Raw genomic sequence first — 24,316 nt, forward strand, 5'->3', positions numbered from 1 at the left:
TCCACTATAGGATGAGATGAATTGCTCCATCCTCATAGCGGGAGCCTGAAAAACCAGCTCAGATGTAGACATCTCCATGGTAGCTCTCTAGTTAGGTGAAACAACAGCCATCCCTCATGCCTATGGGGAGGTGACACTCAACTTTAGCTGGCCCCCTTGTTGTGGACCAAGAGGCTCCTGCTTCCTTCCTGTGGAGCAGGGAGCTCCTCCAGCCTTTTGGGATCATGTCCTGTATGGAGAGAGGTCCTGTATGGTGACATGTTGAAGACAGCAGAGAGCATCTTCGGCAGTTGGATGACGCTGAGGGTGGCAGGAACTATACAGGCAGGAAGAAGTGGAAGAGAACAAAGCACAAATAAAAAATAAGTTGACAGTGCACACATTAGAAGGTCGGAGTTCAAATCCCATGTGTGACCTTAGCTTTTTGTGTGAATTAGGACAAATTGTTTTACCAGCAAGGCCCAATAGTGAAACATGGTATTGCCTCCCCAAAGGACATCTGCAAAGGTGGCACCCAACACCACAGTGACACAGGGCACACCACCCACTGCAGTGCTCAACGGATACCCCCATTTCAAATAATCAGCATTTTCACCCACAAGTAGTTACTAGTTGGCTTTGTCCCCTTACTCATTAAGTGCTGTGGGTGCACAGTGGTTAGAAAAATTTAACTTTCCTCTTGTCAGCAAGACTGAAGCAACTGGATCTGACTTTTTTTTTTTGCCTTTGCCTCCCTTTCGCACACAGTACTCTGGAGCTGTGCTGCCAAAGTGGATGTTGGATATGAAACACTACCAGCACTATATCCCACTGGTGGTAACGGGCCCCTGGCTTGCTGCGTGTCTCTATGAATCACTTCGTTAGGTTCGTAGACCTGCCAAAGGGTATTTTAGAGATTTTCTTTTAGGTTTGTAAAATAAAATATTAAGCACCATCATTTCTAGTGACAGCTTCTTTGTTCAGGAACTATTTTCATTCATTAGAAGTCATCAACTTAAAGGCCACAGTGTGTGGGAAGAGGGGGGAAGGTGTGCCAAAGAAAAAAGCCTCATTCCTAAAGCCAAAGTATGGTCTAATTTTCTTTGTTTTCCCTCTAGACTCACATATCTGAGGCACAGTCATGCCTTGAATAAGGCATGAGCACTACAGACACTCAACGAGGCCCCAATATCTAGGGCACCATGATAAGAGCATAAATTTGGCTTTCACAGCAGGCAATTTTTTGATCACACAACTGAGGAGAGAAGCTTGACAGCAAGCTGAAATGATGAAGAAATACCTTCCTGCGTGTGCTGAGGTCCTGGAACTCGCTCTTTGAGGATGAGTTCACATAGGGAGCTTGACTTCAAGGGAGCTGAAGAGCAGCATGAAGGTCCTCATGACCTGCCAGCGCCAGCTCACCAGAGACCATCCAAGACATCAGCAACACCACAGGCACATGCAGCCAAGCAGGTACTTCCTGCAGCGCAGGTAAATAGCAGAAAAACGATTGCCATCCCTGTATTTTTAGGAGAAGAGGGCTATTTCTGAGCAGGATCAAGGGCTTTCACGTTGTCCTGCAGGAAAGGGCAAGCTCACGGAGTGAAGGCAGGACTAGGGTCTATGGTTGCCTCAATCGAGCTGCAATGCCCCTTCTCAGGAGGGAGCTACAGCGTCTCTTCGCTCGGGAGGAGTTTTCTTGCAGGTAAAGGGGCAGCACAAACCAAAATCCCTGTGTGGGAAGCCACGGCACGTGCGTGTCCTTGTGAGAGGCTGCAGGGCCCGGGAGCACAAAATGGTTGCTGTCTGTCCAAAGAAACATAAAGTTGCAGCACACAGCAAACAAAGGCAACGTTTCAGAGCAGCTCACCTCGGGGAAATACTCCGCAGATGAATAATAAAAAGCCCCCGGGCTGTTTGAAGTGGAGGCTGTCATGGAAACCCTGGCAGCGAGCAGCATCCTTTAGCGGAATCGCTTAGGAGTGACAGGGGAACGGGCATCATTTCTGGGGAGGGAAGCCGGATTTGGAGATTAAACACTCCAAGCAAGCCGGGAGTTTGGGCTCGGCTCTTTTGACAGGCTGCCCGTCCAACACAGGACAAATCACAGCCTTGCAGTTCCTTGCCTGCCAACCAGGGAGGATTTCCAGTTTCCTGCTGCTTGTCAAGCCAGTTTGGTTAGGGTATAAGCCTTTCAGGACAACAAATACCTCTAACTGACTCTTTTTCCAAGCTGCCCTTATCCACTCCAAGCTGAAAGAGAGCTGCACGTGATGCTCATCTCATTCCGCTGGTCCATGGGCACGCAGAGCATCCTCCTCATGGCGTTCGCTGTTGGGCTGTATGTTTCAATATGCAACCCTAAAACCACTCCAGAACGAGGGCAGAAGACGTGATAAAATGCAAGAAGCTGCCCTCTCATCAGTGTCTGTTCCGTAACTCCCTTGCAGGCAGCGTTAGCTGTTTTATTGCTCCCTCAAAAGGCAAGCGCAGCCGAGGCCCCAAACCCCGCAGCAGCAGGCGCTGCAGATAAGGCAGGCAAAATATTTCACTCGCAAGGAAACCGCATGCTCATCCCACAGTAACGTCTCCGTCCTCTGGAATCCAAGGCAATAATTACAGCAATTTGTAGATAATTATTCGTTAATTAAAAACAGGCTTGCTGGGTACGGTTACCAATTTCCTCTGCTGGCTGCATAGGGCTGTGCAAGGAGACACTGGGGGATTGATGATTTCGTAAAATCATCCGCTTGTTCATTTTGGAAAAGGGCCCCGGTGGGTCGTCTCTTCCCTCTCCCCGCATCCTGGCAGGGCTGATTCATTATCCTGAGCTATCCCGGAGAGATACACGCCTGGATTCCCCTTGGAGATTTCCAATGAAGGTGACTGCTCTGCATTTCCCCATAGCAGCCTGTTTCCGTGGTTGATTTAATGGCCTGTGCTCACATGGCTTCATTTCCATCCACACTTGAACTGCTCAAAAGGAAGCCCGGAGCCCAAGTGGAGGTGACAAACCGGGGAGCTGCTCCCTTCTATCCTATATCCATGCAAATAGTAAGGCTCACCCAGAATGAACAGTATGGGTCCGAGTTGGACCCAAACTGCGAACCACGGTCTTAAATAGTGCTGTTAGGAGGACCATTCTGCCTCAGGTAGGGTAGCCTGTGCTTCTTGGAAGGGCTTTGGTGACTGGTCCAGGCAGGGTTTCCCTGCCAGCTGGGAGAAGAGTGACAGGGTTTCGGATGTCCCCCAGTATACAGAGCACTCACGTATGTGCCTGGATGATACCTTCACAATCAGTCAAGGTTTGGAATCCTGTGAGTCCCAGAGGTCCCTGTCTCGTGCCCTGTTTCTCCCATGGAGCATACGCTCTTCTGGGCCACCTCATCCAGGCTGGGTGACCTCCTGAGCTGGGATGTACACGGGATCATCCTGCCAATCCATCCAGGCTGGGTGACCTCCTGAGCTGGGATGTGCACGGGATCATCCTGCCAATCCATCCAGGTTTCCTTTGTGTGCAGGTGGTGGAGGATGTGTCCACGGCCTCGTCAAAGGGGAAGTTAGAAAGCAGCTACCATGTTCACAGAGGGCTCTGTTGGATCCCACAGTGCAACCTTAGCCCAAGGTACAAGGACACCAACATCTCTGCGTCACTTCACTGTGTTTGCAGGAGGTGAAGGGGGAGGCACCCATTGGGCTCCATGGAGTCAGCTCAGGTCTGACAGGATTTATTAGGTCTGTGCTGGAGCCCAAATGACTTCTGAAGACTGCTCGGGAGTATTTAGACCATGAGAAACCTGCTGCAGGATCCCACATAGCTCCAGGGCGAGGAAAGACAGTGTCCCCCAAAGGGAAGTCCCATTGCTCCTGATCTAGCTGGGCTGAGCTGGCTCTGGGCACTCAGTTTTCACATCCTTTCTTCTATGTCACTGAGGAAACAGCTCGAGGAGAACTGAGTGTTGGCTGTGCGGGTTGTACCCCACACTCGGAGAACCGGGAGCACCAGCACAAACGCTTAGGGAAAAACAAGCCAACAGGAAAGCTTAATAAGAAGAGAAACCTTCTCCTGAGTTGCAGCAGAGCCACTTGGAGCCACGGTGACAAGGGACCAAGGAATGAAACTGTCATTTCGCCATTACATGTTCAGTAGCAGGTTCTTCTCTAGCCAGTGTTACCAGAGGGACACAGGCTTCAGCCACCCTGCATGGGGAGGGCATCAGCTCAGAGCAAAACAACAGTGACAAAACAAGGAAGCAAATTAGCCTGTCAAGACCCTCTTCACAGTAACAATCCCGTGGGCTGTTAGTCACACCAGGCTGGCTTTGCCCCTCTGATTTCCTCTTGTACCTGAGCTTCGTGTTGTCTCGTCAGCTGAGCGCCCGCACCGCGGCCGGGGGAGTCACAGTTAAGCTGAGTGGCTGCGTGTCGCGATTCACGGGACTGCGGCTCTGCTTCAGCAGCACGGGAAGCTAGCAAAGAGCCGAGATTAAGCACCGGATTAATTAGTACATTTAATTAGCTCCCGCTTATTAAATCCTTACAGACCCTTAGATAAATCACTCCAAGTACAAAACATTCCTTAGAAATGCTCGTATTTATTCCCTTCCTCTCTCTCCAGGTATGTGCGGGGCTGGGAGGCTCCAGCTCTCCTGCATCTTCAGGCAGGGACAGAGTCCATCCTCGCCTCAGCGGCCCCAGTGTCAGGCTCCAAGTTTGCAAATTCCTGGTTCTTCTGAGAGGGGAAGAGGCAGCACCCTACTGACCAGGGCAGCACTAGGAAGAGAGGGAATAGTGCTGGGAAACAGTGGGGAGCAAGGGCTCCTCCTAACTCTGTGAGAAAGGAATGGATTCACAGGTTCTCCATGGACGTAGTGGCCTAGTGACACTAGCAACGTGTCCCTTTCCTTGTCAGCTTCCTCCGAGGCTGCAGCAGACAGATCCCTAAAGGAAAGGAGGGCAGAAAGAAAGCAGCAGAGGCACAAATGGGACAGGAATTCCTCACACAGGCTTCAGAGCTTCTTGCCAGCCAAATTCAGGGCTTGGAAAATCTCTCCCAGGGTCCTACGAGCAGAGTCTCTCACATCCATCCCCCTGATTGATTTACCTGTGATTTTGATGGTCCTAATCACAGCCCATGAATGCCTCTCTGTTTCCAAAGCCTGCAGCAACTGCCACCCACTGGATGAATCTGTTGAGACCCACAGGCTCTGCTGAGCTTCAGCAAGCCCAGGGCAGCCCTGCCAGAGGCTGTTCCTTGCTTTGCCAAGGGCTTGATTTTTGGTAGCTGAGTCCAGTTTCTGGGAAGACCTTGGAGACCAACCCAACACATTTATGAGGGCACTTTCCTAAGCAGACAGGAGCAAACAGCTCTGCTCTCCAAGCAAGAAAGCAACCTGTGTCCTCCGTGACCTGCGAGCTTTTAAAAGAGAAACCTGTGCAGTGAGGAGCAAACCCAGACTGGACCTGGATCACTGTACCTGGACAACGAGCAGTGAGCTTGGGCAGTGGGCAGGCAGGAGAACTGATTCTCATGGTCAAATCTATAAGCCAGGCTCTTCTTAGTTCATTAAGATCCTTACATTTGGGTCTAAGGAAGCATTTTCAGCACTGAGCCCTGCTCTTTCCTAGTTCCTGACAGCTGTGCTGATAGGCAGGCAACTCATGTCCCCATGTTGGCTGGTGACCTAGATATTTAGGCTGAAACTTAATGGGAGCAAAGGGCTACCTTGGACAAGGCTTGTTTAAGGAGATTTACTTAGAAAAAGAATAACAGTAAAGGATTAAGCTGAAGGACATTCCTTGCTGCAGCGTGAAAGACATACAACAAGAATTTACCTAGCATTTGTTTGTGATTCTAATAATCCCAATGACTAGGATAGAGAAAGCAAGAGCTGGGGTAGGTTCCTATCTCTCAGCAAACCAACATCCTGAAAGCCAAAATGAAGTTTTCTGGAAGATACTGTTCTCTTATTTTTCTCCCCCAAAGTTTTAAAAGAAAGGTATTTAATCTTTCTTAAACCTAAATACTAAAGCATTTGATTCCAGGATCTAGAAATTATGTCTGCAGCAAAGCCATGTGGAAAAACGTGGGAACAAAGTGGCTATTTTGAGAACCATAAGAAATCATAACCATATCTTGGAAATCAAGACTGACCTTTAAGCAGCTGACAATAGTCCTAAAATGGTTTCTCACCACTGAAAGCCCAATCTAACATAAATTAGAATAAATTAAAAGCTATCACTGACTTCTATGAGTATTGGATTAGACCGTATAAAACCCCCTGAATGCTGGAAAGCCAAGAAAATTATTATGGTAAATCTAAATTTCAGAGAAGTCCTACAGGCTTTAAAACATTGCTCTATAGTCCCATTAAAAGTGTATTTCCGCTTAGCTCATGAATAATTCACCTTTCTCTTCCTTCTGATGGATGATGAGTCCCACAACAGTTAAGCCTAAACCCAACATAAGGCCTTGTGTTCCTGACAGCTTCTTGCCTATGGCAGATCCAATGTGTCCCTGTTGGAAAAGGAGCTCAGAGAGTTAGGGCTTGGGCTAGACATCACTTTTCCATAAAATAACTTTACCAGTTTGCTGAGTATTCCATTATGGGTTGACATGATCCTTCCCAAGACTTCCAGCATTCCAATTTTCAGTTTCTTACCCCTGTCCATGATGATGGGTGCTGATATGCTCCAGCTGCCAAGTACAGACATGCCCCTGCTTGGGTGTAACTCCCAAAGCGACCAGGCTGGAAAGACCAATCTCCACTTGGGAGGAGGATCCTTGTACACATCTTTGAACCACCTGATCCTGATTTCAGCAGGATAAAATCTTGTTGTGGAACAAGACAGCTTGTTGGGATGGCCCAATGGCTCTGTTTGCACAGGGAAAAAAAAAAGCACTCTGGTCTTTAGGAGAGTGAGACAGAAAACCCTGTGAGATGGGTTGCTCTTTTCCTCCTGTTCCATCCTCCTCAGATTTTTTCCCCATTACAACACCTATGGAAATCACATGTTTTTTTTTTCCCTCAAGCCCATTTATCAGCTTATTTTTCAGCTCAGACCCACTGCCTTCAACATGACCTTGCATTACACATCTCCTAGCCATATTATCCTAATCTTCTTTCTTACTCCCCTCAGTGAAGGAACATCATAGAAGATGCAATCTACTTGTATCAGAAAGCTCTCGTGGGGGCATTTCATCTTCTCCCATCTCTGAGGTGGGTCCATTGCTCCAAGGGCTACTGGGAGTTGCATTTGTGAGGCTTAGAAGTACCTGCTCCAAGCTGTTTGCCAGGACTCCTCTGAGACATTTCCTTCAGTCTCAGCCTCATAATAAAGATATTACCCACTCTGGTCCATGGCACAACATGTGTTGGTTTCCCCAGATCCTTAGATCCTTAGTTCCCCTTGATTGGGAACACTCCATGTCTTTAATGGGCACTCTGATACCGTCCCTTAGAAATCTTTCGCTTTTTTTCAGTTGCATTTTTTGAGGACTGAGGAAAATCACAAGTCCAAACAAGTATCATGGGAATGTTCTGGTTATAAGGGAGGCTAAAAACCTCAGAACTAGAAGGGACCAGGACAGACTTGCTTCCAAAGCAGAATCATAGAATCATAGAATGCTTAAGGTTGGAAGGGACCTCTAGAGATCATCTAGTCCAAACCCCCTGCATACGCAGGGACACCTAGAGCACGTGGAACAGGACTGCATCCAAGTGGGTTTTGAAGATCTCCAGAGAAGGAGACTCCACAACCTCTCTGGGCAGCCTGTTCCAGTGGAACTGGATGGAGTTCCTCCTCCACCTTCTAGGAGAGAGAAAGTGAAGGAATAGAAAGTTTGGAAGGTTTGACGGGGGACTCCGTGTGAAGATGGACTCTGCAGCTAAAGCACCAGTTCTGGTCACCCACGGCATTTGAGAGCATTTCTGCTGCTGGGTGAAGGCTCAGCACCATGGGGATGGTGAACCGCAACGCACAGCACTAACTCCTTGCTCCCACTTATAAACTGACACTCCTCGTTTGGAAGCTTTTTTACTATCAATACTCCAAGCTTTGTCCACAGAATCTCCACCCAGCTGCAAGTCAAAGAAAATCAGTATTTCTCCTTGTCCTTTAAACTTTCCTTTCTGCAGTTACTCCGACAAGCAGCTTTCTGCCTCCAGCTCAGACTTAATCTGAGGGCAAAAGATCAGTTATTAATCTAATTCACAAACAGCACCAAAATTTCCTATTACTCTTACCCATCATCAGCAGTCCTATGCCATCTCCTCTGGTCATCAGTTTGCCTGTTGTTTTTTCTCCTATTTGCTGCATCCTTCTGCTGTCACCTGGAGCCAACCCAGCCTCTCCTTTAGGGTCTTCCAATCCTTGGCATGGGGCAGACCCACTGCTCTCGTGCCAGCTGGGTGACATTTGTGCACCGAAACATCTCTCCACGTGCATCAAAAGGCTGGAATGAGTCTGTGCTCCTAGTCCCGCTCCCCTTGGCCTTTCTGCATTCCTCTCCTGTCTCTCCATGCTGCAACCACCACAGGCCGGTGCTCCAGCTCTGCATCTCTAATTCCTCAGGAAGGCCTTTCAAGGTTGCTCTGTCTAGCCCCAGAGCTGCAGGTGGGGACAGCAGCCAAGGGGGAACAAAGCGAGAGGTGCAGGAGGGCCCTGGAAAGCAGCTCAGGGACTTTTGAGGACAAGGTACTTTTCATCCATAGATAAAAAGCACCACAGGGAACGCCCAAACTGGGTATCTACAAAGCATTTTTCTTCTCTTTCCCACAAGCCCAGCTTGTTTCCTTTAAATGAGGTCTCTGGTCAGCGATTCTTTATGTATCAGAGACTTTGCAACGAGGCAGGGATTCATCCCCATACAAACTTGGTGTCCATCAAGGCTTCCTTACAGCACCTTGCAGTCCCGGGACATTTCACCTCTGCTACAGAGGAGGGGAAGGAGATGGACACGGGGAGGCCGATGGTGAAACCGTGTCACAGCGCTCTCCAAGAACGGTGCTGGGACACGGACCAAACATCCAGCAACACCCGAGACGGAGTCAGCTGCCGCCTTTCAGCAGAATAATTGCACAAAAGAGAGCAAACTCACAGAGCAGGCAGCCACCAGACCAAAGGGAAGTGCGTGGGCAGCGGAGCGGGCAGCACATGTCTGGCCTGCACAGGGAAACCACGCTGATTTTATCCCTTTTTAACTGTCTGCTTCTTCAGCACGGCTTTTCATCCCGCAGCTCCGAGCAGCTGGAAGGGGCAGACGGCCAGGAGGTGAGAAAATACAAAGGAGAAGGGTCTTGCCCCAAAACGGGACTGCGTGTGTGGAAGTGAGTGCCGCTTCCCGCTGCTCATCCTGTGATCGCAGCCTGCCGGAAGGCAAGGCCCGGCATCCCAAAACGCTCCTCCGGCCGGGAACGCGGCCGTGGCCCGACTCATCCCGAACCTACTGCAAGGAGCAGCCGCTCCCTGCGGCCCAATGTGGCAGCCCCGTGTGGGGGACCTCCCGCCCGGCCCCCTGCGCAATCCCGGTTTCAGTCGCTTTTGCCCCAAAGGATGAGGCTGCAGCCAGACCGGTCCTTGGCACCCTCGTGCAGGGGGTTCTGGGAACGTGCCAAGCTCGGAGCAGCAGCAGGATCCCTGACCCTGCCATAGGGATCCCTCATTGCCATCCTGGAAATCCCTTGTCTGCCGCCGTGGGGATCCCTTGGCCTCTACGGGGATCCCCTGGCTCCATGGATCCCCTGCCTCCACCACTGGAATCGCCTCCCTATAGCAGGGAATCCCTAACCCTCTCCATAGGGCTCCCTTATCCTCTCCATAGCGATCCCTAACCCTCTCCATGGAGATCCCCTGCCTCCACCACTGGAATCCCTTGCCTCTACCAGGGAATCCTTTGACCCCGCCATGGGGATCCCTAAGCCTCTCCACGGCGATCCCTGATCCTCTCCACGGCGATCCCTAAGCCTCTCCATAGGAATCCTTTACCCTTTCCATGCCGATCCGTAACCCTCTCCATGCAGATCCCCTACCCTCCCCATGGGAGGTCCCGCCCCCATCATGGCCGCCTAGCCCCGCCCCATCCCTCTCCTCCCCTGGCGCCAGGACCACAACTCCCAAAGCCCCTTGCGCCCGCACGCCGGAAGGGGCCTCTCTTCAGCACGTCGCGGCGCTCCGCCCCCTCTCCTCTGATTGGCTGCCCGGGAGCAGCCCGCCGGCGGCCATTGGCGGCGGCGAGCACGTGGGGCGAGCGCCGTGACGGCGGCCGCGGCGGGAGCCGGCTGGTTCGGCGGGCCTGGTCCGACCCGGTCCGATCCGGTCCAATCCGGTTGGATCCGGTTCGGCGGGAGGCGCCATGCTGGCGGCGCGGCGCGGCTGGCGGGCCCTGCGCCGCTGCGTGACGCTGCCCGCGGCGCGGCCCCCGGCGCGGCTGCGCGTGCGGCAGGCGCTGGCGGCGCGGGACGAGGCGGGCGGCGTCGCGGTGCAGGTGCGCGGCGGAGGCCTCGGCCCTGGGCGCCCCCCTCGCTGTTCGGGGGCCCACAGGGCCTGGCGAATCCCCTGCGGGCCCTCGGGGTGCCCGTGTTTGTGTGAAACCGTCTCTGAAGTGGTTGGAGTGTTGACATAGCCCCAGCTGCCCCTACCAGCCATGCTGAGGAGGGAGCCAAGGCTGCTCCTCGAGTCCTGTGCCCGGTTTGGGGCCCTTCACTACAAGAAGGACGTGGAGGTGCTGGAGCGTGTCCGGAGAAGGGCAGCGAAGCTGGTGAAGGGGGTGGAGCACAGACCGAGGGGCGGCTGAGGGAGCCGGGGTTATTTAGTGTGGGGAAGAGGAGACCTTATTGCTCTACAACTACCTGGAAGGAGGCTGTAGGGAAGGCGGGGGTCGGTCTCTTCTCCAGAATAGCTAGAGATAGAACCAGAGGAAATGGCCTCAAGATGCGCCAGGAGAGGTTCGGGTTAGGCATCAGGAAGAATTTCGACGTGGAAAGAGGAGTCAAGCATTGGAACAGGCTGCCCAGGGAAGTGGAGGAGTCATCGTCCCTAGCAGTGTTCGAGAACCGTGTAGATGAGGTGCTTGAGGACCTGGTTTAACAGGCATGGTGTCGAAGGGCTTACGGTTGGACCGGATGATCTTGAAGGTTTTTTTCAACCATTATGACTCTATGCTCCCATATAGATCTAGCAGGACCCTTTAACTACAGCATCCAGCTGTGCTTTTATGGACAGCATGGGCTGCAATAGCCTCTCGCCAAAGTTGGCCCTGCTGCCTTTTTTTTTGCCCCAGGTCTTTGCCGTGGCGTTGTCCTTCTTTTGTGCTGGCACAACTATTTATTTATTCATTCATTCATTCATTCATTCATTCATTCAACTGCTTTGAGGAACTGATTTATCTTAAAACCAAGCTTAAAACCACCAAACTTGTGGTCTGCTCCGAGCTGGAGCTCTTTCTTAGTTCGGGAGCTTTGTGTCTTTCAGGAGGAGCCCTTGTTAAACTTGAGAAAAAACCTCCACTACTGTATGCTAAACATTGGACATCAGCTGCAGTGTGTCTGATGTGTTCTAGGAATTTAACCAGCTTCTGGGGTACAGAGCCTTTGTGCAAAGGGTGCAGACATTTTACTGTGTAAATACCTTGAAAACACCTGTTGCTTTAACCATAAGAATATTAGATTGCCCAGGCTTTAGTTTATTTAGATTTTTATTTCATTCCCAGTATTAGTTACTGCTATCTGGTGGGGTGTCCTCCAGAGGACTCCACAGATAAACGCCTCCCTGGAGACAAGCTGTGCTAAGCAGTTGGTATATTTAGGTTTATGGCATTATAATCTTCTGTAGTTCTCACACCTCAGTTTAGTAGATATTTACTGTTCAGAGGGGAGCTGTTAGGGTTGTCTGTAAATACCTAAGAAATTTTAAATGTCTTTGTTGCATCTTAGCTGGGAAGTAAGATCTGGATTTGACTGTTTCTGGTACTCGTGCATCTCTTCATGTGTGAGCCTACATCATGCCTTTACTGTTACATAGTCATATTGTAATTTTAAAAATGCTTTTTTACTTTTGGTACTGTTTAATTCTTGCTGTTTCTTCAGTCTAGACAATAGAATTAGACTGCTTAGATTTTTTTTTTTTTGGTCTAAAATCTCTACAGCACTTGCTCAGTTTGAAGTCATTTAAACGATTTAGACACTTAAACAAGAGACAAAAATGTTGGGAAAAATGAAGCCCGTTTGGTTGTTTAGTCAGCAATGTATTCTGTTATTCTCAACAGTATTTGCTTAAGGTGAATTGGAAGCACCAAGTGGGTATTTTTTGTTTGAAGGGCAACTTTGTCTTAACTCTAATGTGTTAAGAAACAGCTAAGGGAATTGTATTTTCCATGTTGTTGCTTCTGCTTAATGTCTCGGTATTGACTGTAAATTTTAATTTATTTGGAAATCTGACAAATTCAAAATAAGACTTTGTCCTGTCGTGTCCGTGGCCAATTCTACTGTTTTGCAGATATTGAGAGCTGTTGTGGAATGTTTTTTATTCAAACTGGATGAGAGTGCTCCTTTTCTTTGTTCTTATTTTCTTATTTGTTTTTTATATAATTTTATTTACTTACTCTTTTTATTTCCGTGGAGAATGGTGTACGTGTTTTCAGGAGGGTTGGTAACATTTCAAACAACAATAGTTTGTTAAATCATAGTGGTGATTTTTCAGATTTCAGTTAAAATATTTTGATTTCGAGCTATGAAGAGAAACATCCCAAACTGCTAGAACATTAGTTTGGGTTTTACATGAATATTTAATTTTCACCTGAATCTATTGGCCATGGTGTCATTGTTGTAAAAGCACCATGACTTAGGACACATAAGCACTTAAATAAATTTCTCTTAGGGTCTTCCTGCAGGTGATTTTATGTACAGCAAAAAAAAAGTTACTAAAATCGTAAAAATAGCCTCAATTGTGTTTTCTTAATGAACTGTATATTTCTAGTTTTGTCGTAATAAGATGTGTTTTGAAGAGACATCACAAGTAAGAATAAGCCTCTCATCTTCAAAGTGCCTGGCCAATTTCAGCATCCTCAGCTCCTGAGAGATGCCCATAGATCTTAACTGATCTCTGCTGTACTGGTGAGGACAGTTGGTGATTCTGCCCCAGGTTTTGCTCCTGTCTGCTTTGAAGTCAGCAGCAAAACCTGAGACTGGCTTTTCTTGCCCTTAAAGGAGTGTTTCCTTTGACTTCAGTAAGCTGAAGGAGATCTGAAATGATGTCTGCAGCTCAGCTGGAAGAGGAGCATCACTATACTGAATTTATGCCAAACAGTAACAAATTTCTCTTTTCTTTTACCTCTAGGGCTGGGTCCGCTCTGTCCGATCCCAGAAGGAGGTTTTGTTCTTGCATATAAATGATGGGAGTTCTCTGGAAAACCTCCAGGTGGTTGCTGATCCCAGCCTGGGAACTAGGTATGTCAGTTTGAGGTACTGGGAGGAATATCTGTGTTGGTCAGTGTTTGGAGACATCTGCCCAGGCCTTCTGCCCTCTGCCAGTAACTGTTGAGACTGCTGGAAGAACATCCAGCATCTGGAACCACAAGAGAGGCACAGCTCCCTGTTGGGGCTTCTGGGTGTGTTTTTAGGATGAAAAACATCCAGCTAAGTGTCTGTATTTAGCTGAAGGCTGTGGGTCAGCTTCCTGGTCCATGGGATTAATATCGATCTGATTTTCTTAATAGCTGTAGCTGTGCAGGCATTCCAGACTACCGTGTCATAAACTCTTCTGGAGCCCAGCCCTATGGATTTGTTCATGTTGCCACCTATTCATATAACAAATTTCCATTTCATTGATTCTAAGACATGCTGTCGCCATAGGACTTAATCTCAAGTGGTCCTGGAAAATTAACAGGCATCTTTCTTTTGAATGTAGTTAACTGTGTCAGTGCTTGGTTAGTTTGTGTTGTTCTTGGTTTCTTAGAGACCTGACTTTCGGAAGCGCGGTGGAAGTGCAAGGGAAACTGGTCAAAAGTCCTCATAGGATGCAAAACATGGAGCTGAAAGCTGAAACGATTCGTGTGGTGGGACCTTGTGATATTTGGGTATGTCACTGCAGCAGTCAGTCAAGCTGGTAGGATCGCTTTGGGAAATGAATTTCAAAAGGCCAGGTATCTAACAGAGCATGCAACATAATTTCCTTTAACTCTGAATGCTCCTATGGGCTCTCATCCCTCACTGATATGTACAGGAGCTAGTATGTCAAAGGAGAAAACAGATAGATGGGAATGCCATGAAAATTTCTTCTTAGACAGAGCTGTTTGCATGGAAATTGGTGTAGATGCTGGCATCTGTGTGCCTTTATCCCATCCTGAACAACTTACCTGTGTGAGCGTGTGTATATGGCCTGGCTACATATGAGCTAAATACTGCAGATTGTGCAGGCAGAAGAACTGTCTGCCTTGTTCATCGATCTGTGCAGTAGGACCCAGCTCAGTGCTCCAGTACTAAGATGGGCAGCTGTCTTCAAAGAGACTAAACATTCATGAGGTGCAGCCTTTTCAGAATGTGATCTTTTGCTCAGAGGTTATAAAATCCACAAAATAACTAGAAAGAATAGTAAAAAAAGCACTTTTTCACTGCTCTGTAGTACAGATTGAATTATACTGACTCTGTGTTCTCATCCTTTTGTTTTTCTTCCCTTGCTGCTTTTAGTCATTCCCCCTGAAAATGAAGGAGAGGCACCCTCTGGAGTACGTCCGGCAGTTCCCTCACCTGCGCTGCAGGAGCAACGCGCTCGGCTCCCTCTTGAGAGTGCGCAGCGAGGCCACTGCAGCAATCCACTCCTTCTTCAAGGTAGTCCCTCTGTGCTGAGTGGCGTGTCAAACACTCTCCCAGGTTAGGTTTTGCAGTTGTATTTCAAGAGGGACAGAGCGTGGTTTATTGCCTACAAGGTATGGATTTGGCACACAGTTTGCTTTTTGGGTCTTGGTCTGGTTGATATATTAGCCAAGACATTTGCTTGTGATGAAGTTAGCAGCACATCTGTGCTCTTGTTAGTGTGTTACCACCCGTTTCTTATTAGTTATTTTGCTCCTTTTACTAAGCTGCAGTATAAATGTGAGTGTGTGTGATCTGTGGAACACTGCATAATATGGAGCCATTTAACCCATCTTCAGCAATGACCTTAGGAATCCTTGGACAAAAGGATTCCTCCCACATGGAAAAATCTGTGATTCTAGATGGCTACAAAGTCACTCAGAGCTTCATGTTATTCCTTTCAGTTCTTACCTCTCTTGCTTCATTACAATCTGCCTGGATGCTGTTACTTCAGATTGAGAGGTTCCTGTTTTGGTGCATCTTAAATTGATGCATGGGAAGCACCTGCATTTCAGGGATGTGTAGGCTGAGTACAGGCAATGGCAGCAGGGGGCAGTGAATTAACCTCTTCCAGATGCTGTGTGGAGAGCCTAAGATTCAATGTGGGAGCGGATAACGAAAGGTTGCAAGTCCTGTAGCATACTTGAACCCTTTCTTTTATAGCTGTTCATTGAAATAAACTTGTCTGTGCCTTTGGTTTGGCTAAAACAAAGCATTCTGATTACAAAGTTCATTTGTAGTAATTATTTCCTAACCCAAAGAAAAGGTCAGAGATCTTGAGTTTGAATTTCTGGCTCTGAATTTGCTTGCGGTGGCAGAGGAGGCTTGCTGTTTGTTGAAACTGCCTGGTGTTTTGAAGGGTTTTAAGAGGCTCTGTAGAGATAATATGTCAGTTTTCAGTTTTGTGCCAGCTCTTAATTGAATTTGGAGATTGGTTTGTGCTGCTGTGTAGCCACTAGATGGCATTACCTACAACATTTTATAATCTCAAAGCAGGACGAGGAAGTCAGTTGAGCTACAAAGCTTCTTATTTTGGCAAAGACGTGAATTCTCCTAAATAAATCCAGTTCGGATTCTCCTAAATAACTCCAGTTAGGATTCTGCTATATCTTCCTGGTTAAAATGCTCAAGAGTTGCACAGTACTAAAAATATAAATTATTGTTATTTTCAGCAGCAGATTTAATGAAGTTAAAACTAAATATTTGTAAATGCTTATGTCACACATCTCATAGCACCAGGAATGTGCCTGTGCTTAGTTTCATTTCTGATGAAAGGGAAGTAGTCTTTCTAATTTGCCACCTGCATCTTTCCAAGAATGCTGCAATCTCAGGCTTGGCATTGTCAGAGCGTGCAGATAACTAGAAAGTATAACCACACCATTTTCACTGGGCAAAGCTGAAAAGACCTTAACGGTGAAAGAAGACAAATAGGATTTTTAAGCACATCCTAAAAAGTCATCCAAATGCTCTGCAGTTAACCAAAAAAAAAAAGTTGTGGTTTTTTTTTTTTCCAATCATTTCCAGCCATCAGTGAATAATTAATGGCAAATGTTTTGCTTCTTTGGATTTTGAAGGCTAAAATGTCATTTTTAAGTTTTTACCTGAGTTTGTGGTCTGTGTGGAATAGGAAGATTATTCTGCAGCACAGTGAAATGGTTGTGGTGTGAATGGCAACCTCCACTTTGTAGGTTAACTAATATTCAGGTTTGCCAGGGTCACTGATGTGACTTCAGGTATTTCAGGAGCTTTAGTAACGGGAACTATGCAAGAGCTTTTTATGGGATTCTTAGTCTTGGGCACTTCTAGACTCTGCAGTTCACATGCTTTTCCAGAGCATTCAAAGGGTCTTCTGTGTAAAATACTTAAGCAGTGGTTTCAGCTAGTGTAGAATTCGGAGCATGAACAGTCCTGCATTTTGTATTGGTAGTATAAAACCACCCTCCCCACGTAAAACAAGCAATTCTATCTCAAAACCACCTTTCTGTGTTGTCAGTGGGTCTTTGGGAGGAGCTCCTGCTGTAGCCAAGATAGCCTAGAGGTGACTGGAAGGACTTTGCTCTCTTGGCAATGTTAGGTTTCTTCCACAAAATGCATGGCATGTCCTTGTAAGCTCTTTGGTTTAACTTAGCTTTAGTTTGAGTCTCAGGGTAAGCTGTAAACCCTGCTGCTGTCTTCCTAGCCTTTTAACTAGCTGGTGTTAAGGACTAGGGCCTGCTGTGTGAATAGTAGATTTCTGCTACTCTGGGGAAAGATGGGAAACTTGCAGCTTCTGTTTCTCATCTGTTATTTTTTTTATTAGTATTGTGTCTAAATATGCAATGGTATAAGCTACACCACTGCCTGTATCGTGGTAATGCTGAGACACCCCAATTTTAAAGGGTCTCTGCTTGTGCTGGGCATTGCAGCTATGCAGAGAAAACCAGTTTCTTCTGCTGACAGCCGAAATCTCCTGTTACTGGGTTCTTGCTTGGCTGTGGCTTCTCTGCTGTATGTGGAAATCATTATTTGCATGAGTGATTTACTGAATACCTAGAATATGACCAAGCCAGGGTTTTTATACCGTGTCTTAAAATCAGCTTAACTTTGAGGTGTGACTGACATTTACACTGCGATTGGGTTTTTTTTTTAATGGTTGTCTCCTATGTCATGCAGGATTTCTGTTATCTAATACACTTTTTTTTTTTTTTTTCTGATGAAGAGGACTAAAAGGCTTTTCTCTGCCTGAACTCTGACTTCTAAAACTGTTAAAAACTGAAGAGTTGAGGCTGTAGGGGTTAAATTTGGTGGAAACTGGCCAAAGAAAATCATCATTAGAGAAAGGTGGAAAGGGGATAGAATAATATGGAGACAGATACAAAGAAAAAGAAAAGTAGCAGTGACATAAATCTCTTGGGAAACATGGAGAAAAAGACAAAGCATTATGCTTGGATTTGTAAATCATGCTAGTATTTAGCTAATCCCATATCTGTGCCCATGTAAGGCAGAATTTGCCTGAAAGGTTCCATATGTTATCCTGGTTGGGGGCTAATGGCTGTGTCATGATGTGTAATTGTTGATGTCATCCTTCAAGCTCACACTTTATTTTTTTTTTTTTAACTAATTCACTTTTAATGTCCCATCTGTTTTAGGAAAATGGCTACGTTCATATTCATACCCCCATAATTACATCAAATGACTGTGAAGGTGCTGGGGAGCTCTTTAAAATAGAGGTGAGTTGGGCTGGGTAGGATTTGTGTTGATTTTTTTTGCTTGCAGAGCAATTCTGGAGCCATTGAAGGTTAGAGGAAACATTTGTCTTCATAAAAGCCTTTTATTTTTATAGTTCTGTGATTATTTTTTCATATAGTAGCCCTTTGTCTCAGCTAATAATTGAGACAGAGTTAAAGGAGGGGTTTTTCTTTGGTGCTGTTTTGTTGTTAATCAGCACTTTTTGTACTGATGAGGTTTTTCTGTCCCTGGTGCTGTGGAAAAGTTTACAAAGAGTAACAGAGCAACATGGAACATCTTAACAAACAGAAAGATCTCTTCATAAGAACCCAAGAGATGGGATGAGACATTTGGGGCTGCGTGTTGCACACAAATACTTCCTAGCTCTGAAATGGAGAATAAAATTTACCTGGCTTTTTCTCCTTTAAATCATGAAATAATGCTTTAAGGGAAAATCCATTTTTTAAACAACTCCTCTTCACCTGTGTAGATATTCTTCCATAAAAGCTATTATTTGTAGGATTTCTTCCTACCAATATTGCCAGCTCTACTTCCACCAAGCTACTCCCACAATCTGTCAGTTATTAGGTACTAGCAGAAGGTCTTAACATCTCTAGTGAAAACCTTTCATGTAACTTGAGTACAGCTATAACCATTGAGATCTCCACACGTTTCTCATGCTTCCTAACCCTCCACATCCATGAATCTGAGAAATTCCATTTGCCCTTTATACATCTGCATTAGAAATGTGCTCTTCTGCCTCAAACAATTACATCTATTGCCACTTATGTTTATTGGCTCCAGCCTTGCTGGTGAATCATCTGAAAGCAAAAGAAAAATTGCTGAAACAGCAGTTGCTTCCCCTGTGGGGTCACATCTTCCACTGCCTGCACAGCATCAGGTTGGAAAACCTCCGTGTGCTGGTTCTTCAGGATCTCAACCAGGGCCCTGTGTGCTGGTTCTTCAGGATCTCAAGGTCTAACCAGGGCTCCTAGTGATTCCCTCCCAGACCAGTCCATGTGGCTCAGCTTTTTGCTTGCTGTGACAATAGAGCTGATTAGCTAAACTAAGTCATTCCCGATGAATTGAGATCCCTTAATGCTCCAAAGGTTCTCTCCAGGCTGTTGCATGCAAATTAAGACGTGAAAACAAGTGATACTTAATGATGAAAAAATTACACAGTTTGCAGCTGTACAGTATATTATGTCTTTGGTACAAAATGTATCCACTTGAAAGCTGGAAAAGATGCAGGAGGGCAGCGTAGGTGGCTTGTAGCAACAGAAGCACTGATGGAAGTAGTGATTGAGGTGGTAAAAGTGCAAGGATGAAACTTTTATGAACTGGATCTTAACTGAGTGCATGGTTTAGGGCAAATCCCTTAACCTCACACCGGTGTGGTAGCTTATGTGTAAAATGATGCCTGTCATGGGGAAACATGATGACATCGGTGCTTGAGAGGTGCAGAACAAGTGCCAGTCTTATCCCATTAAATGTCCTGTGCCACACAGACAGGACTTCAGAAACACACTTGCTGCCAGGAATGAGGAATTCTCCCTGATTTCCTGTTCCTTTTGGAGCAGCAGTTCATGCCAGGTGTAATTTAGGGGGAGGACTCAGTTTTGTGTCTTCAAACTTCTGCTCAGATTTGGTCTTGGCTGACAGAGAGCCAAGACCACTTCACTCCACTAGAACAGAGAGACTGTTTCTTGGAAGTGGAAATCTGGGGGAACTTAAGTCCTCCTTGGGCTGTGGATGTACTGCTCTCAGACAGAGAAAAATCAGAATAACAATGTTTTTGCTGTATTCACATCACCTGTATATGTTTGTAATCAAGTGAAAGATCAACACATTCCCAAACATCCGTATTACATCACTTTCCAATGAACCTTAAATTCACCACTTGCACAGGACAAGGAGGTTGTGAATTACTGTTGTTCTTATGTTTGAGCAGTAGCCAAGAATTATGGTGATAGGACAGAGTGAAAGTGACCTGCAAAGTAGATTGTTTAATTTAAAAAAATACATAAATCCTGGGTTTATAGCTTCAAAACTAATCCTCCAGTTGTGACCAGAAGATAAATTAATGTCGTCTTTCTCCTGAACTTCTAGTAGCTAGAATATATCTGCTGTTTGAAGTGCATGAAGTTGATAACCTCTCCAGTTTAGCTCTCCTGCTGGTGGTAAATGTTGGAAACTTTGTACCAGCCAACTTAGGGCCCTAGCAGAGGCTGCATTTTGTTGCCTTGTCAACCTGTGTCTTTTAATAGGTGTCTTCTCTTGACTAGTAATTTTAACCCTCTGACTAATGTCCAGTTGCTCTTCAGACCTCTGCATTCTTCAGAGATGATGGAAAGTGAAGAGGAATCTGTTTTTACATGAGGCTGGAAGAGATGGGAAAATAGCTGGAATTAAAAGGGAAAGGCTTTCCAAAGGCATACGGTCCTTTATTCCTAGACCTCTTAACCAGTAGGATTTGTGTTTGTTTATATGTCTGGCTTCCTCATTATCTCTGTTTGGTTTTGTGAGTACTGCTTAGTCTGTGCATAGTTTGGTTGGGATTTTCTCATACTAGGACTTGGGACAGGGATGAGAGGAATCCCTCTCCCCTCTGCAGGGCAGATCGATTGGGAAAATATTTTAAAATGAAATACTCCAACAATAAATCACACCCAGAAGAGGATAGTAAGCTGAATAAATAATAATAATAATAATAATAATAATAATAATAATAATAATAATAAAAAGGAAGGTGACATGAACTTCAGAGAAAACCTATTTGCTACTCTTGGTGCTAAGGGAGAAAACTAATTTCAAGGAGTAGAGGAATTCCAGGTGAAACTGCCAGAAGTGTTAAAACAGGCAGTGAAATCCTTTCATGCAGCGTGTCGGTAATAGCAGCTCACAGGTATCTGCGCTTTGGACTGTACCTTCTGGTGGAACTAGAGGCAGGAGGCCCTCTTGCATGTGTTGTCTTTTTTAAAAAATACACTCACCAAAAAAGCTTTGCATGTTTAAAGTTGGGTTTTAGTAGGATGCAAAGTTAGGATGGGATAACTCGTGAAATAGGGAGGATTCAGATGCAGGATGAGAGGTCACCTTGTATTTTATTTTAATTTAATCTGAGAATAATTCTTCTGCCTCAGTTCTCCGAGCTCCTCAGGGCACATCCTTTCCCCAGTTCTTTTTCTCGTAGTGGCTTTGGCTGTTGCAAGACATTTGACACAGTCCCTTTCTGGGGATGCCTCCTAGGAAATCCTCCCTCCTTTCACATTTGTCACTTGGCTGCGTATCTGCTGCCTACTGCTTTCAGAATTATCCCACTCAGTCTGTTGCGTTGAAGGCTCCCTGCTTCCTGACTTGCTTGCTCTGTCTTCTTTGTATCCTTGAAAAACTCCTTCCTGGGTTATCCTGGGTTGTTCTGAGGAAGGTGCAGCCTCCTCTACCCTCTGGAAGAGTCTCCCTGACCCAGTGCACAGCCAGGACACGGCTGGAGGCAGCCACCGTCGCTGCCACACGTGCAGAACTCGGCGTGCAGCGATGGAGAAAGTGCAGCAGCCACGTGGGCACTCACACCTTTAGGGCTCGCCTGCATCTCCTGTGTGTTTTATATTGCCATCCAGGTATTCTTTTTTTCTAATATGTATGCATGAAGACTGCAGGTCCATGGTCTTGCCTACCATGGCACCAGAAATATGTACATCTGTTTGCTGAAGATGCAAGCCTATCCGCACCATTCCCTCAGTAATTCCAAAACCTTGCCAGCACCAAAGGAGGCAGGGATCAGTTGGGCAGAATCACAGTTAAGTGCAGTTGTGTTAGTGTCTGTCAGGTGCTTTCCCTGTGGAGAAGTGTCATGGTCTGGGAGGCAGCCAGTACCTGGGAGACTGACCCTTCGGGGAGCTCTTCAGCAGAGGTGGGAATAAGCTGTGCCTTGGCTGAGGGGAGGCTTGTCCCTCCTTTCCAGATTCTTCCCCTTTCTCTTTGTTTCTACCTGCTGCCTCTCTGCTCCTATTTCCATGCCACGTCCATGAGATGTTTCTCTTTGCAGAAGCAGCTGCAGTTGCCCAGTGTCCAGCTGTGCATTGCCGTTGCCCAATGCAGTCCATCTCACCAGAATTAGCACTGGAATTGCAAGGAGGTCTTGTTGGAAGTTAAAAGTTTTGCAGTCCTTGTCTAAAGTGAAAAACCCGGTCGTGTTTTTGAAGGGACATCACAGAGGGCAGGTCCGGATTCCGGTTCTGATACTGGGAAGCTTCAGCAGCATTGGCTCGTGTGCCTGTGCTAGAGCTTGAGCAGGGATTTCTGTGGGCTTTTCAAGTCTGCTCTGATCCCTTCATGCATTTGCCATCTCATGGTTTATACTTCCCTGAAGCTAATAGCTCGAAGCAAAAAGTTAATACAAGACTGACATCAAAGGGAATAATGTTAAATGAAATCATTAGACATTTGAGGAGAAGGAGAGCAAAACAGGTACTGAATCCAGTTGTTCTCGTATTTAGAATGAGAATAAAAACCTTTGATGGTGACTTCCAATCCTGGCATGTTCAGAGTGCATTTAGTCTGAGATGCTAAGATGTTATTTCAGAAAGATTCCACCTTCCCCCCTGTAACTTGGACAGTTGTACATTAGGCAGTGCAGAGAACTTGTATGAAAGCAAACTATTTCTCCCCATCTTTTATCAAAAAGGTATTTTCGGAATTTACAAGTGAGAAAAAATCCCATCTAATTGAAATAGAACCACTACAATGTTGTTGCTACATTTGCCAGTCCAAGACATGAAAAACAATCTCGCTCAACGTCAGCTGCAAAGGGAGAGCGTTATTAGCTATTTTTATTTTTTTTTCTATCATTTATTACACATGGTTGCTTACAGTAAAGAAGCAGGCTTGATCCAAAGGCTTGAGCATGAATCCACGTCATAGACGCTTAAAAATATTGGCCTCTTTCTGTGTTTGGGTGTGTAAAATGGAGGAGGAACCACCTCTACTGAGTTTTCCAGTATTTGCATATGCGAAATGGGAAGTTGCTAATTACAGGGAACTGCCTGGCCGAAGTGGTCCCTCCTGCTCCCGAAGGAAAAGGGAGGCCTTGCTTCTTCCCCGGAGTGGCAAGTGGATGGATTTTGCAGCTTGCAACAGTCATTCTTCGAGCTTTGTGTCAATTGGGCATCTCTTAGAAGGAAGTGATGGAGATGGCGATGAGGGGGTAAAATTGGATCCACATTTTGCTACGTTGACTCTGCACTTCTAGGACCGGCTCCTTACAACACGTGGTTGCACCTTGGTGTCCGAGTGGCCTCTGTCACATTGGTTGCACATTTTGAAAGTTGAGTTGTGCTACAGTCTTCCAGTCATCCTCTAGTCACTTGCTGTTGTCTCTGTGTTCCCCTTGCCTCACTGAGAGGACATCTGATTCGGAGATGAAAAATGACATAAAGTCATATAAATAAACCAAGCCCCAGCTCCTGCAGACAGCTGTATCCTGTTTGTGGTTATGGGGGGAAGTTTTGAGATTTCGTGGCTTGATTCCTTCTGTTCTTTTCCTGCTTCCAGTCCGTCTCTTTCTTGTTGTTTAAAAGTTGCATCCTATAGGATTAGGTGGGATTTTTCTCTTGATGAGCCAGGAATGTAGCCGAATAGGAGCAACCAAGTGTAGGTGGGAGCTTTTCTGTTCTTCTCTCTGGAGTTTTAGCCATAGCCATGGTTGTCGTATGTGGATGTTTGCATGTTTATTCACATGATTGTTTCTGAACAGAAACTCTGTGTTTGTTTGAAGAAAACACTAGGAACCTGGTTCTGCATCCTTGGTTTTTCAAAACCTGCAAAACCCATGAAGGAAAGGAAGCAGCCCCAGGGTTGCAGCCACCCGGTGTCACATTCCCATTGATCTCCATGGAGCAAGGCAGGCTCACCCTGTTCTTCAGTGTGATGTTATAAAGAGATAAACTGCCTTATGATCCCTTTAATCTTTGTGATGAGCAGCAGAGCTTTTTTTCTAAAAGCAAAAGCAGCACTTTCCTACTCATGGAGAAAAAATGGCAGGCTGTAAAACCATCAAGAGCTGGTGAATAAACAGGAGCCCCAACCTCCCCAAGGCAGAGCAAGCTGAGGACCCGGCTGGCTGGAGACAGAGCAGAGCTGTCAACACTGAGCGCAGCTCCTGGGGGCTGTATATTAAAAACATGAGTATTTCCAATTTATCTCAGAAGGAAGTATTCATTTTTGAAGTGGATTTAGATTACCCAAATCTCAAAACAGATTGTAAGGTTTTTCTTTCTCCT

The 24,316-nt window shown here is 46.3% G+C and overlaps 1 protein-coding gene and 1 long non-coding RNA gene across 3 annotated transcripts in view; one reads left to right on the top strand and one right to left on the bottom strand.

Moving 5' to 3' along the window:
- LOC148592420 (uncharacterized) overlaps positions 1-24,316 on the bottom strand; it is a 381,317-nt gene that overhangs the window by 209,475 nt on the left and 147,526 nt on the right. The gene's annotated exons all lie outside the window — the stretch shown is intronic.
- The window catches only part of NARS2 (asparaginyl-tRNA synthetase 2, mitochondrial), a 48,715-nt gene continuing 34,732 nt past the window's right edge, over positions 10,334-24,316 (top strand). For both annotated transcript variants that reach the window (XM_010219884.2, XM_088535035.1), the window contains exons 1-5: positions 10,334-10,465; positions 13,315-13,424; positions 13,933-14,053; positions 14,664-14,804; positions 17,957-18,037. In XM_010219884.2, the coding sequence (XP_010218186.2) occupies positions 10,334-10,465; positions 13,315-13,424; positions 13,933-14,053; positions 14,664-14,804; positions 17,957-18,037 (585 nt within the window). The remainder of the gene's footprint in view (positions 10,466-13,314; positions 13,425-13,932; positions 14,054-14,663; positions 14,805-17,956; positions 18,038-24,316) is intronic.

The sequence above is a fragment of the Tinamus guttatus genome, unplaced genomic scaffold (assembly GCF_059628265.1).
Source record: "Tinamus guttatus ecotype Peru unplaced genomic scaffold, ASM5962826v1 Tinamus_guttatus_pri_ptg000602l, whole genome shotgun sequence".
NCBI classification, from domain to species: domain Eukaryota; kingdom Metazoa; phylum Chordata; class Aves; order Tinamiformes; family Tinamidae; genus Tinamus; species Tinamus guttatus.